Source organism: Mauremys mutica, chromosome 1 (assembly GCF_020497125.1).
Source record: "Mauremys mutica isolate MM-2020 ecotype Southern chromosome 1, ASM2049712v1, whole genome shotgun sequence".
Classification (NCBI taxonomy): Eukaryota; Metazoa; Chordata; order Testudines; family Geoemydidae; genus Mauremys; species Mauremys mutica.
In genome coordinates this window covers 44555808-44568272 of record NC_059072.1, presented here as the reverse complement: position 1 = coordinate 44568272, position 12465 = coordinate 44555808, and the positions used below count along the sequence as shown (strand labels likewise).

The window sequence follows — 12465 nt, the reverse complement described above, 5'->3', positions numbered from 1 at the left end:
ACTGTATAGACTGGTAGACTGAGGGATTAGATGAATTGCTCAAGATCACAAATTGAGTCACTGACAAGATTGGAAATACAACCCAGTAGCCCTAGAGTCGGCAAACTTTCAGAAGTGGTGTGCCGAGTCTTCATTTATTCACTCTGATTGAAGGTTGCGTGCCAGTAATACATTTTAATGTTTTTTAACGTCTCTTTCTAAGTCTATAATATATAAACAAACTATTTTTGTATGTAAAGTAAATAAGGTTTTTCAAATGTTTAAGAAGCTTCATTTAAAATTAAATTAAAATGCAGAGCCCTCCAGACCGGTGGCCAGGACCTGAGCAGTGTGAGTGCCACTGAAAATCAGCTTGTGTGCCGCCTTCGGCACGCGTGCCATAGGTTGCCTACCCCTGCAGTAGCCCTTCCCAGTTCAGTGCTATGAGACTATACTCCCTCTTTACAAACATAACATAACCTTGTGTTAAGCTTGAAAATACATAATAAAGACAACTCAAACCATCTCGATTCTCATCTTGATGGATCCCAAGCACTTTAGAAACTACTTTTTATATGACTCTATAAAAACAATATTGGGACCACTCACCCCCAGGAAATTAGGGTACCTCTGAGGCAGAATGCAGTATTCACTCACCAGCATTAGATAACAGGGTTTTAGGAAGGAATTAAAGAATAATTTCCTCAACTGCACAAGGAATTTTAAAGGAGACTTTCAGGCTGACAGAATATAACTATCTAAGTTAAAGTTTGGTCAAGAAACTGAAGATAACACTTCTGCTCACTGAAGGATTTCAAGAGGGTTGAGGCAAAGTATTATAGCCGCTGCCTAGCTAGAAAAGAAGGGGCAACTCCTAAAGAATCCAGCTATACCAACCATAATTAGTTTCATGTTCTGGAACTGACTTATTTCATAAGTACCTGTTTGCTGAGTAAGTTCTAAGGAAAATTACATCACTGGACTATAATGAATGTGGCTGGCCAGCCACTTAACCAAGTTTGATAGTTTGTTTAAAGTCCAGTTTGGCAGGGCAGTGAACAATCTAGCCAAACTGGATCTTAAGCAGTCTAACCAACTTGCTGAGTCATTGGTGGGTATAGTACTGGCTGTGCAAGGAAGGGCGGACGGAACATCAGTCCATAGTTAAGCATGTTAACTATCTGTCTATTCTTCAGCATGTTAGCTTGGTATATTCCAGCCTCGGTGGATCTGTGTTACTAGAGTTAAGTGATCATGACAGGGTACAGTCTTGAAGACAAAGACAATCCTTTGGCTCAAATGCTTCTAATTTTACAAAGTCTCTTTAGACACAGTACACTCTGATGAAAATCCTGTCCTCTACTTAAAATTACCTTGTAGTTAAATTGTCATCTGCAGCATTATAAATTGTTATGATGTTCACTGAAAAACTGCCAGTTACTTTGGAACAACTCTGCCTAGGCTGATATAAGACATATTGGAATTATGCAGCACCAGAAGAGTGTGCGCTGGGAGAAACCTACAACTAAACTGTACTATTTTAAAGCCAACCTTCACATGAATGCTGATTGTGACTGGAGTAAACAAAGTTCTTAGGTAGTTGTAGCAATACTAGAAATCCTTTTGCAATGTAACTTATTCAGAAACTGAGCTGGTAAACTGTAACCTATAAAGTCACATGTACTCTATTGGGTAAAATCAAGGGCAATCATGATGTAAGAAGTGAGACTGTCTGGAACAAAATTAGCACACTAATGAAGTAATCCAATTAGCTTAATATTTAAGGAATACAAATAGCCCAGGCATAAAATAGATTTTGTATTTTTTAAAAGGGCTGCATTAAAAAACTACTAGTATGTTTTTATTCTTCAATTTAATAACTTCAAAGAATACAATTTTTCAAACATTCCCCTGCAGTGCATGCAACCCAACCTTTGTAGCAAGGTACTAGTGGATATAAAAAGTGAAAGTTACTAGAAATTTAAACAAAAGTGAAACTCATTAGTTTGATTAATAATATTAGGCTAAGTGAATTTATTGTAAATATGAAAAGTGAATTAGATTTTTAAAATGTTTAGGTTTAATAACCTAAGATATCAGCAAAGTTTAATTACCTTTTTATTATTAAAATATCTTTTTACCTTGGCAGGGCTCTTTTAAAGAAAGACTAAAAATATATTTTATCTGTCATTGGCCTGATGGAGTTTAAAGAAGTATTTTTTAAAAAGTATAACAATTCCCCAGTACAATCCCACATACAGCTAGTGAGTGTCAAAAGTACATGAAAAAGGTACGTTTGTACCAGTTCAGATATTTGTTTTCATATTAAACTAAGAGTAAACCACAAGATGTTCTATTTACTTCAGCAAAACAATCAATACATTTAGTCTGTATTCAAGAGATTCTGACCGAGCAATTATCCAAAATAGATTTTAAAAAGGTACATACAGATAATCTGACAAATAAGCAAATACTTACACATTATCTTCTACACAAATTTTTGGTCCAACTACGTTGGCTGCTCCACTTGCCATTTTGAAGGCAAAGTGCTTTTCAGGACAAGCTTTTGAAATCCCACATTTGTATCTGGGTGGTTTTGTAGCTTTAGAAAGGAAATAAATATGATTTAGATATGAAAGTAAATAAATATTAGTCAAATCTAAGGAAAAGGTGGAGGCAAGTCACAAATTATCTCAGTCTATATAGAGACACAAGGTGGATGAGGTAACATCCTTTATTGGACCAACTTCTGTTGGTGAGACAGACAAGCTTATGAGCTTACACAGAGCTTAGAGCTGAAGAAGCACTTTGTAAGCTCAAAAGCTTGTCTGTCTCACCAACAGAAGTTGGTCCAATAAAGGATATTACCTCACCAACCTTGTTTCTCTAATATCCTGGGGCCAACATGGTGACAACAGTGCATAACTCAGTCTGTATATCAATTCTGGGAGAAAGCACTTCACAAGCATTTGTTTAATCTCACTTGCGAAGTAGGTGCGTATCTCCTTTTTATAAATGGAGAAACAGATACAGAAAAATTATGGACCTGATCCAAAACCCACTAAAGTAAACAGGAATCTCTCCATTAACTTCTGTGGGCTTTGGATCATTCCCTAAATGACTTGCCTGAAGTCACATCAGAATTTTGCAGCAGAGGCAGAAACAGAACTTACATCTACCAGATTTCAGTCCTGTAACACATGAACAAATACATTATTTAAGCAAGGAGAAAAGTTGTAACAAAGACATCTTGAAAAAAGTGCTTAAAAGTAGATATAAATCGTTATCTGCAGAACTGCAGGGCTCTCCAGGAACCTGTAGCTGCGAAAGGAGCAGAATGTGGGGCCGCCGCTCCCAGGAGCCAGCATCCTGCGACGGCAGCTTCTCCTGTGCAGCAGTACCACCCCGAGCCCTGCCCCTGTCCCTTCCACACAGCTGTTTGCATGACTGTGTCTCCTGTCTGGGGTCTGTACAGCCGTGCGAGAGGACAGAGCTGGGGGTGGTACAGCTGCGCCAGAGGAGCTGCCAACACGGGCCGCTGGTTTCTGGGAGGAGCAGCCCCACATTCTGCTCCTTTTGCAGCTGTGGTTCCTGGGAGAGTCCTGCAGTTCCATAGATATCAATTTATATCCGCAGATATCTGCATCTGCGGATATAAATTTGTATCCGTGCAGGGCTCTACTTAAAAGCTGGGACAGAAGATTTTCAGGGAACGGTTTGATCATCTTTTTAAGGGCTGTCGGAAACCCTCTTCAAAATGTATTAACACTCAAGAGCCGCATCATATATCCTTCATAAGAAATTTATTTTTACTTCGATTAATAAATAAATAATGCCAGTTAGTGTAATTTGTCTCCATCCTGGAATAAAAGTAAAAATTTATTTCCCACATACCCTATCTTGTACTTGACCAAAAGAGCACAAAGATCATACTGATCGATACACACATGGAACTGTAACTTAAATACTGTACATGCAACAGTAAAATTAATTAGGTACAATATCACAAACTATTAAAATATCTATTCTGACATATGCTGATCTAACAAATGCAATTCTCTGGTTAGATGTGAAACAATCTTCTACTTCTGAAGCTATTCTCATTGCATTTTTATGTGCAGGTGGCAATTTCTACATCAAAGTGAGAGTCAGTATTTAAGAGTCACAGCAATATTGTATATACAGACAAAAGTAAATATAAACTGCAGTAACTGTGGCATGTGAAATACTTACGGTGTGCAGCTATCTCCAATGCTGATCTAGCTAAAACACAGAAGAAAGTTTTTAAAAAGCTTTGGTTACAATGATATTTCATTGGTAGTAAAATGTTTATAATCCCATTCATTTAGTCTTTTGCATATCTATAAAAATAAGTTTGATTGTTTATGATACTCCATTTAATACCTCCCACCATCATATTCAAATATAAAGCACAAACATTTACAGTAAGACACATAAATTAAGGGGACAAATTTTGAAATGCAGTCTTTAACAGTCTGTGCTTCAAGTTTTGGTTGGCCAATTTTAGATACAGGAGATCTGATAATAGATATGTTGAGCTCCCAGAGATCCCTGGAGTTGTAGGTGCTCAGGCTCTCTGAAAAAACTCAGGGTGTAGTTGTCTAAAGCTGGGCTCCCATAATCAGAAGGCACTTTTCAAAATTTGGAGCCTGGTTTTTAAGCTACCCAAAAGTTAGGTTAATGGTGGATTCTCTATTTACCTGAAGTCTTTAAATCATGATTTGAGGAGTTCAGTAACGCAGCCAGAGGTTATGGGTCTATTGCAATAGTGGGTGGGTGAGTTCTGTGGCCTGCGATGTGCAGGACAGACTAGATCAGTGTTTCCCCACACTTGGGATGCTGCTTGTATAGGAAAAGCCCCTGGCGGGCTGGGCCGGTTTGTTTACATCCCTTGGCCCGTGCCACTTCTAGCAGCTCCCATTGGCCTAGAGCAGCGAACCGCGGACAGTGGGAGCCGCAATTGGCTGGACCTGTGGACGCGGCAGGTAAACAAACCAGCCCAGCCCGCCAGGGGCTTTTCCTACACAAGCGGCATCCCAAGTTTGGGAAACACTGGACTAGATGATCAACATAGTCCCTTCTGGCCTTAAAATCTATGAATCTATACGGAGAGCAGAAAAATAACATGCACACTTGACACAGTTTGATCATTGTATGTGTGTTGGTATACTACATCCAACACGTGCACTTTATGTTAATACTAAGGACAAGGAATGAAAATAAGTAAATTCTGAAATGTCTATGCAGCACTTCTACAGTTTATCTTGGATGCCCACTTGTTATACCGGAGAGATGAGGTGGGGTAGCACAAGGGTGGTCAATAGAGAGATCACAGGCCAAATTCATACCACCAGATGCTTTTGAACAGACCCTGAAATCTTTTTATTTACTTATTATTGTTACTATTTTTTTAAATTATTTTTTCTGGAGTCTGGACCTTGACTACACCTTGACCAAGAAATTTGGAACTTGACAAAAATAGACTGCCCTTATTTACCTTATGGCATAGCATAAGTACTTAGCACATATTCGAGGTGAAGTAGTCCCTTGGAATATGTGCTAACTACACAGGACCCTCGCTAGAACGCGGGATTTGGGATCCATGCGCGGTACCACGCTAACATGGGGACCGCATTATAGCGGGGACCACGTTAAAATGAATTGTGTTATATAGACGCACATTCTAGCTAAACTCTCTGTTCGATCTCGTATTTAGCTATGACACACTGAGGGCATAGCTAGACTGGATACTTCAAAGCGCTTCCCAGTGCTCACACGCGACCACACTCGCACTTCAAAGCATTGCCACGGGAGAGTGCTTCTGGTTACCCACCTCCATGAGGGGATTAACTCCCAGTGCTTAGAGACTGTTTACACTAGTGCTTTAAAGCACTCAGACTTGCTGCGCTTAGGGCCCCCCCAAGTCAGCAAGTTAGAGCGCTATAAAACGTAAGTGTAGACGAGCCCTGAGTACCTTTCTCAGGCTTGAAGAGCTGTGTAGCGTGAAAACTTGTCTCTCTCACCAACAGAAGTTGGTCCAATAAAAGGTATTACCTAACCCACCTTGTCTCTCAAATATCCTGGGACCAACACGATGACTACAATCACACTGTGCACTCTTGTTATACTTACAGTCTAAAGAACATTGGACTAAAATCACAAATACTATTAAACATGATCTGTGCATGGATAAAATCTTGTGTATATTTTGAATGAACGTTTTAAGCTAAAATATTCACATTAAAATTTGTAAATATTAATATTTTACCTTTTAGTGCAGAACATAAAAGTATATTCTTAAAAACATGCATTCTTCTGGAGCATGACCATGCCAGGCTCACCGTGGAAAGAGCATGTAGCACTCACTCAAGCTATATCCAAGGTCAATCAGATTTGTGTTGGGAGAACAGTTAGAAGACATCACTTACCAAACAGGCTTCCTAAGTTTGTATCCATTTTTATTTCAAATACTTGAGATATGACATAAAATGTCAGTAGAAATATTGAGACAGCTACCACCAACTTTACAGCACCTATTCAGAACCACAGAAAATAAAGTTTTCAGCATCTATTTCTATTTTATAATTTATACATATCAGCTTTTACCACAAAAAATAAACTGCATGAGAAATCCACAATGAATTGTGTTAAATAAAGCTATTAAAATGCTGCCAGAAACATGTAACAAATAAATTGTGGAATAAAGTAAACAAAAAGAATGTACATGAGAAATAAATCAAAAGTGAAGCTTTGTACTGTCAAGGTGTGAACTTAAATCACTGCAATGATAATGATACTGTGAGGCTCAGCTGTAGCTCTGACTGCCGTCTTCCACCCTGAGGTGGGACACCAATTCACATCTCACAGTTTACCAAGTGTGTTGGAGTCACACTGGCATTTACAGAACAATATATATGCTAGATCGGGATAGTCAATAGGCGAACACTGGCCAAATTGGGACTGCCAGACAGTTCTTAGTGGACTGCAAAGATCAAACAAGCTGAAGCCGAGCCGGGGCTGCTCTCCAGCACAGGGCCTCCTAGCAGGGGTGGGTGGCTGGGCTGCAGAACACAGTGTGTCCCTGAGTGGTGGAAGCGCAGCCCCACCAGCTCTGTCATCTGCCACCCAGCAGCAGTGCAGGGGAGGGACGAGTGGCCATGTGGGTGAATGAGCAAGTGCTGGCATCCGGGCTCAGCGAGTGAGGCAGCAGGAGCCTCTCCGGGAGGAGTGGGTATGGAGGTGGCAGGTGATCAGGAGAGGGGGGCCCAAGCTGGGCCGCCTGGCCCACCAGGAAAGAAGAGCTGCCAAGTGCCTCTCGGCTGGGCCGCCTGCCCTGCCATGGGGCCTCAGAGCCCAGCCAGGAGGGGTGACAGAGTCAGGCCCTGGCTCGCCACCCTGGGGAGGGGGAGAAGCCCACAGTGAGGCACTGACTGATAGACTGACGTGGCGTCACGGCCCTGTGCCAGCTGCTCTTCCAGTGACAGGGAGCAACACTGCGCCCCGCTTCAAGTGTGAGGCTGCAGGTACCCCTAATAGTACCCCTTCAAATATCCCTGCCACCACCCCCCAAATACCCCCTCCCAGTACTCACACATCCCTGCAGCACCTCCCCAACTACCCGTCCAGTACCCCCCCGCCAATCCCCCTGGCAGTGCCCTCTCTCTGGGAACTTGAAATATAGTAACCCTAAACTGGGTGGGGAGTAATCGGGGGATTGGGAAAGGGAGCTGGGGGGGGGACAACTGGGGGGGGGGGGGCTATATGCCTACAATAATTTTATTTGACAAAACTATAGTTAAGGCTACGTTTTACTCATGGGTATTTTTAGCAGAAGTCATGGACAGGTCACAATAAACAAAAATTCATGGCCCATGACCTCTCCATGACTTGTACTATATACCCCTGACTAAATCTTGTGTGCTCTGGAGGGGAGACTCCAGGGGCACCACGGGTGCTCTGGAGGGAGCTCCAGGGAGGGGGTGTCCTGGGACTGCTGCTGGTGTAGAGTTGCCAACCCTATAGGATTGGCCTGGAGTCTCCAGGAATTGAAGATTATGTCATGTGATTAAATCTCCCGGAATACATCCAACCAAAATTAGCAACCCTAAGCTGGTGCTCCAGGGCAGGGAGCAGCGGCCCACAGACCACTACAGGTGCTGGGGGAAGGTGGTGGCCCAAGACTGCCCCAGCAGTGGCCAGTGTGGCTCGCCCGGGGACATCTGAGCTGCTCGGACTGGAAAGTCACAGAATCTGTGACCTCTGTGACTGACTCGCAGCCTTAACCATAGCTAATACTCTTGGTAAACTCAAAGCAAATTCAAAACTTAAAACAGTTGTCTGAAAGTATTTTAATGCTAATATTTGCATCTATTTGACATTTTATCTATATACTTTCTCAAAGTCTCAGATGTAATTTATTACTTCTTTCTTGGAGGTTATTTTTAGGTTTTACAGTGGTTTGATTTTATTTTTCAGAGTCACATCTACAAAAAAAGTATATTTTGGAACATGACATATCGTAAATTAGACAGATGGTGCATGTTTTGTTATATATAGAATAGGCAAGAAAAAGTGGGCAGACTGTACCAGCACCAAAGAAACACCACAGAATTCTCAGCCCTCCCATGGAATTGTATGGGCTCTTTCTATAAAAAAAGAAAAGACATTTCTAAGAGAGCCCTTCCTTTAGTCTTTGAACTAAAAGCACTTCACTAAAGTACTTGCTTACTATACCTAAGAAATGTCAACCTAAGATTACATATATAAATTTTACCAGGTTCTGCCCTGATTGTGAGATCTTGGCAGGGCTGAAGTGGGGAGGATTATAGGAGGGAGACAACCACCATTGGTGACCTGATTGACCTTCCAGAAAACGGAGCATTTCCCAGTCTTACCAAAATCTGCCCACTCCTACCGCAGCATAAAATAGACTTTCACCAGACCCCCAATGTGGAGTCTGTTTGAACTAAGTTCAGATGTAAGCATGCATAATACAGTTAATAAAAATGTATGTTCCATGTGCTATTTCTCTATCACAGCCTTACTATTAACTTTAATGTCCTGGGTTACTTTGAAGTAACTGTTACTAAGTTAATGTATGAATCACACTGCTGAAAAGTCTAACCGTTTGTCAGACTATTAACTAGCACACTCACACATTCCTCCTGCAACACAACACTACAAATTACATTGCAATGGAACGCCTTGAAATTGTTTAGTTGTGATACAGACGCAACACACTACTGAATTTTCTTTGATGTTTCCTGCTTCTTTTCTCATAGGTAAATAGGCTTCTCAGAGACCTCTATTACTGCTCTCCAAATGCTACATTTATTCAGCTTTCACTCCCAGTTTCTTTCTGAACTCTACCCAGTCGGTCTCCGATACGCTGTTACTCCTGAGGGAATTCAGCACCAAAAAATTAAAAATAGTGCACACAATATTTTAAAATTCTGCAAATTCTATTTGTCAATAAATAAATGTAGCTCCAGCATGGCAGTGGGGAGCACAGGCCACTGGCTACACTGAGGTGGGAGATCACCCTGAAGCCCCCAGCTCCCCCGGTACAGGGGTTTGGCAGTGAGGCTGCACCTGACCCTGACACAGTGCAAGGGCTGGGCCTGACCCAGAAACACGTCTCTGTGCCAGGTGCACCAGGTATGGGTGGGAAGACTCAGCCCCGCAGGATCCAAGTGTGGAGGGGCTTAGTGTGTACAGGATCCAGGTGTGGGGCAATCTGGGTGCCGGCAGCTCAGTGGGATACCTGGATGCAGAGGGGCTTGTTGGGGGGTTCCAGGTGCAGGTGGTTGGGGCTCAGCAAGGGGGATCTGGGTGTGGGGAGATGGGAATCGGCAGGAGTTGGGAGGCCTGGGTGTGGAGGGCTCAGTGGTGGGGGCCAGATGCTGGGGGAGGTGGCTTGATGGAGTGGGGGTCCAGGTGCAGCTCCTTGGGAATCAGTGTGGTAGGGGTCTGGGTGTGGGAGGGGGGGGGCTTATTGTAGGAGTCCAGGAGTAGGGGGGTAAGGCTTGTCAGGGTGAGGGTTCAATGGTACTGCTTAACGGGGGATGCCGCATGCTGGACTCCCGCTTCCCCCGATTCCCCTATCCTCTTTTCTTCTCCACTCCCCTCCCCTCACTCCCCCATCCTCCTGCCCTATTCCACCCCCCATTCCTTCCCCACTGCCTCTTCCCCTCCACCCCCGTTACCCAGCCCCACCCCCAGCATTCACTGTTGCACAGAAAAGAAGACTCCCAGCACACAGAAGGGGAGCACAACTTGCACTAGGACCCAGGAGATGGCGTTCAGCTGCAGAGTCAGGGAACTTCTTCAGCTAGGCAGCTCTGCACTTGCAGAAATGGGGGGGAGGGGGCACGCGCAGTGGCACATAACCCTGTGTGCCCCCCACGCCTCACTTCTGTTTGGAAGGGGGCAATCCCCTCTCAAAACTGCACCCATGGTCATCTCTCCGACGCTGCTTCCCTGCAGTTTTCTGCAGGCAAGCACAGGAATTCTGGGGGAAGGGCGTTTTCTGCAAGTGTGCAGTTTCACCGAATCCCCCCCAGAAGTAATGCTGTATCCTTCTATACAGGACATTTCCAGTTATTTCTTCTGTTTTGGAACAGTTACCCATTTCTCATTCCTTCATCTTACTGACCTTTGGCTTACAAATACCAACACCACTCATAACATTTATATCAAAGACATATCTTGAAGTCCTGAAAAATTTCAAATTCCATTTCTTCCTATTGTACTAAACGTCACTGTATACATTTGTTGGGTTTCCTGAATTTCTAATGTGTATATCACTTCCTTGGTGTTATTTACTACAATGACTGGTGTTTCTTTGGTGTTATTTTGCACTACGATTAGAACTGATACTTGTTTAAAATATTGAAAGATATATAAAAAGATCCATAAGACATCTAATATGAAAGGTGCTAAATACACTTTTCAAATTTAGTGATGTATAGAATATTTTCTGCATTCTTTTGAGATGTCTCTCATATCAAGGGTACTAATAAACAAAGACTGGACTGTAGGAAGAGTTATTTTGGCTGAAAGTGGCAGATAAACATTTCGCCATTTTATTAGACAAAATATCTGAGGGGTAGCCATGTTAGCAGTGGGTATTCCCCCACGAAAGCTTATGCTCCAATACTTCTGTTAGTCTATAAGGTGCCACAGGACTGTTGCTTTTTACTAGACAAAATGTTTTCTTCCAATAAACTTGAACCTCCTCCCTTGCAAAAATTCCAGTTTAGTAACTGAACTGCATAAATAATAATTGAATGAACTACATATAAAAAGCTGAAAGCCAGGGTTACACCAAGAAACTCAGAGGAAGACCCAATTCACATTTGCTTCTTCTTTTCGACCTTCAGGGAAGCTAGATGTTACTGGTATGGAGAAAATAACATTCATTATTTTTTTCTGCCATTCATGATTGCTTAATGCCATGCTTCACAGACAGCTAAAGAGGTAGTGAAATAGCAAAGCAATACTGTTTCCATTAAATTAATGCTGCCATGCTTCTTTCAGAAGTTTGATATTAATAAAAAACATCACAATTATCCTTTACTCATTAATGCAGTATATGGCTTGGTTTAAAAGTCACATCAATCTGATCCCAGTGACTGTTTTTCTTACCTGCTACCCTCATGTTTAGTCTTGTCAGTCAGTCAACAGCACTACTGCACTAAACAAACCACCTAAAAAGGAGAAAAGAGAAGGCACAACAATTAGAACTAGAGGCAAATAAGCCATTTTACTACTGTTTTGTTTGTTAATTCATTCACAGAAACATTCAGGGTTTCCAAACTAGTAGTGCTAATGAAGATTTTGCTGATCACTTAATAGTTAACCCGTTATAGTTAGCATCAAGCCTTGATTTCTTAGGGCTGGTCCACACTAAGAAGCGGGGTCGAACTAGGGTACGCAAATTCAGCTACGTGAATAGCGTAGCTGAATTCGAAGTACCCTAGTTCGAACTACTCACCCATCCAGACGCCGCGGAATCGAAGTCCGCGGCTCCAAGGTCGACTCCGCCACCGCCTTTTGCAGTGGTGGAGTACCGGAGTTCGAACTATCGCTTCCGGAGTTCGAACTATCGCGTCCAGATTAGACGCGATAGTTCGAACTCCGAGAAGTCGAACTCACCGCGTCGACCCGGCTCGTAAGTGTAGACTAGCCCTTAGTGCTCACAGTGAAAGAGTATATTGGACTGATTTCTGATGCATTGCTCTCATTTGTCACTCAAGTATAAAGCGAGCAACTTGAATGTTTTGTTATTCTAATAATTAGTTTCTGAGCTTTACTAATTCCTTCATAAACTCACCTCATTTTTAGCCTGTTTTGATATGACACATTATACTTTCAATCAATTACCAAGGAAATTGGATGATGTTCCTTGTTTTCTTGAAGGTGTTCAATATGTATGATACAAATGTAAACATGCAACAGAGTGCA

General features: G+C 42.4%; 1 protein-coding gene across 3 annotated transcripts in view; it reads right to left on the bottom strand.

The window, feature by feature from the left end:
• FAM3C (FAM3 metabolism regulating signaling molecule C) overlaps positions 1-12465 on the bottom strand; it is a 75938-nt gene that overhangs the window by 45008 nt on the left and 18465 nt on the right. For 2 of the 3 annotated variants that reach the window (XM_045031510.1, XM_045031501.1), the window contains exons 1-5: positions 11647-11708; positions 8587-8645; positions 6429-6533; positions 4213-4242; positions 2458-2581 (exon numbers count right to left, since the gene is read on the bottom strand). In XM_045031510.1, coding sequence (XP_044887445.1) covers positions 2458-2581; positions 4213-4242; positions 6429-6533; positions 8587-8626 — 299 coding nt within the window. In that variant the 5' untranslated portion in view covers positions 8627-8645; positions 11647-11708. Of the gene's footprint in view, positions 1-2457; positions 2582-4212; positions 4243-6428; positions 6534-8586; positions 8646-11646; positions 11709-12465 lie in introns of those variants that run through there. The other variant, XM_045031519.1, reaches the window with a different exon arrangement.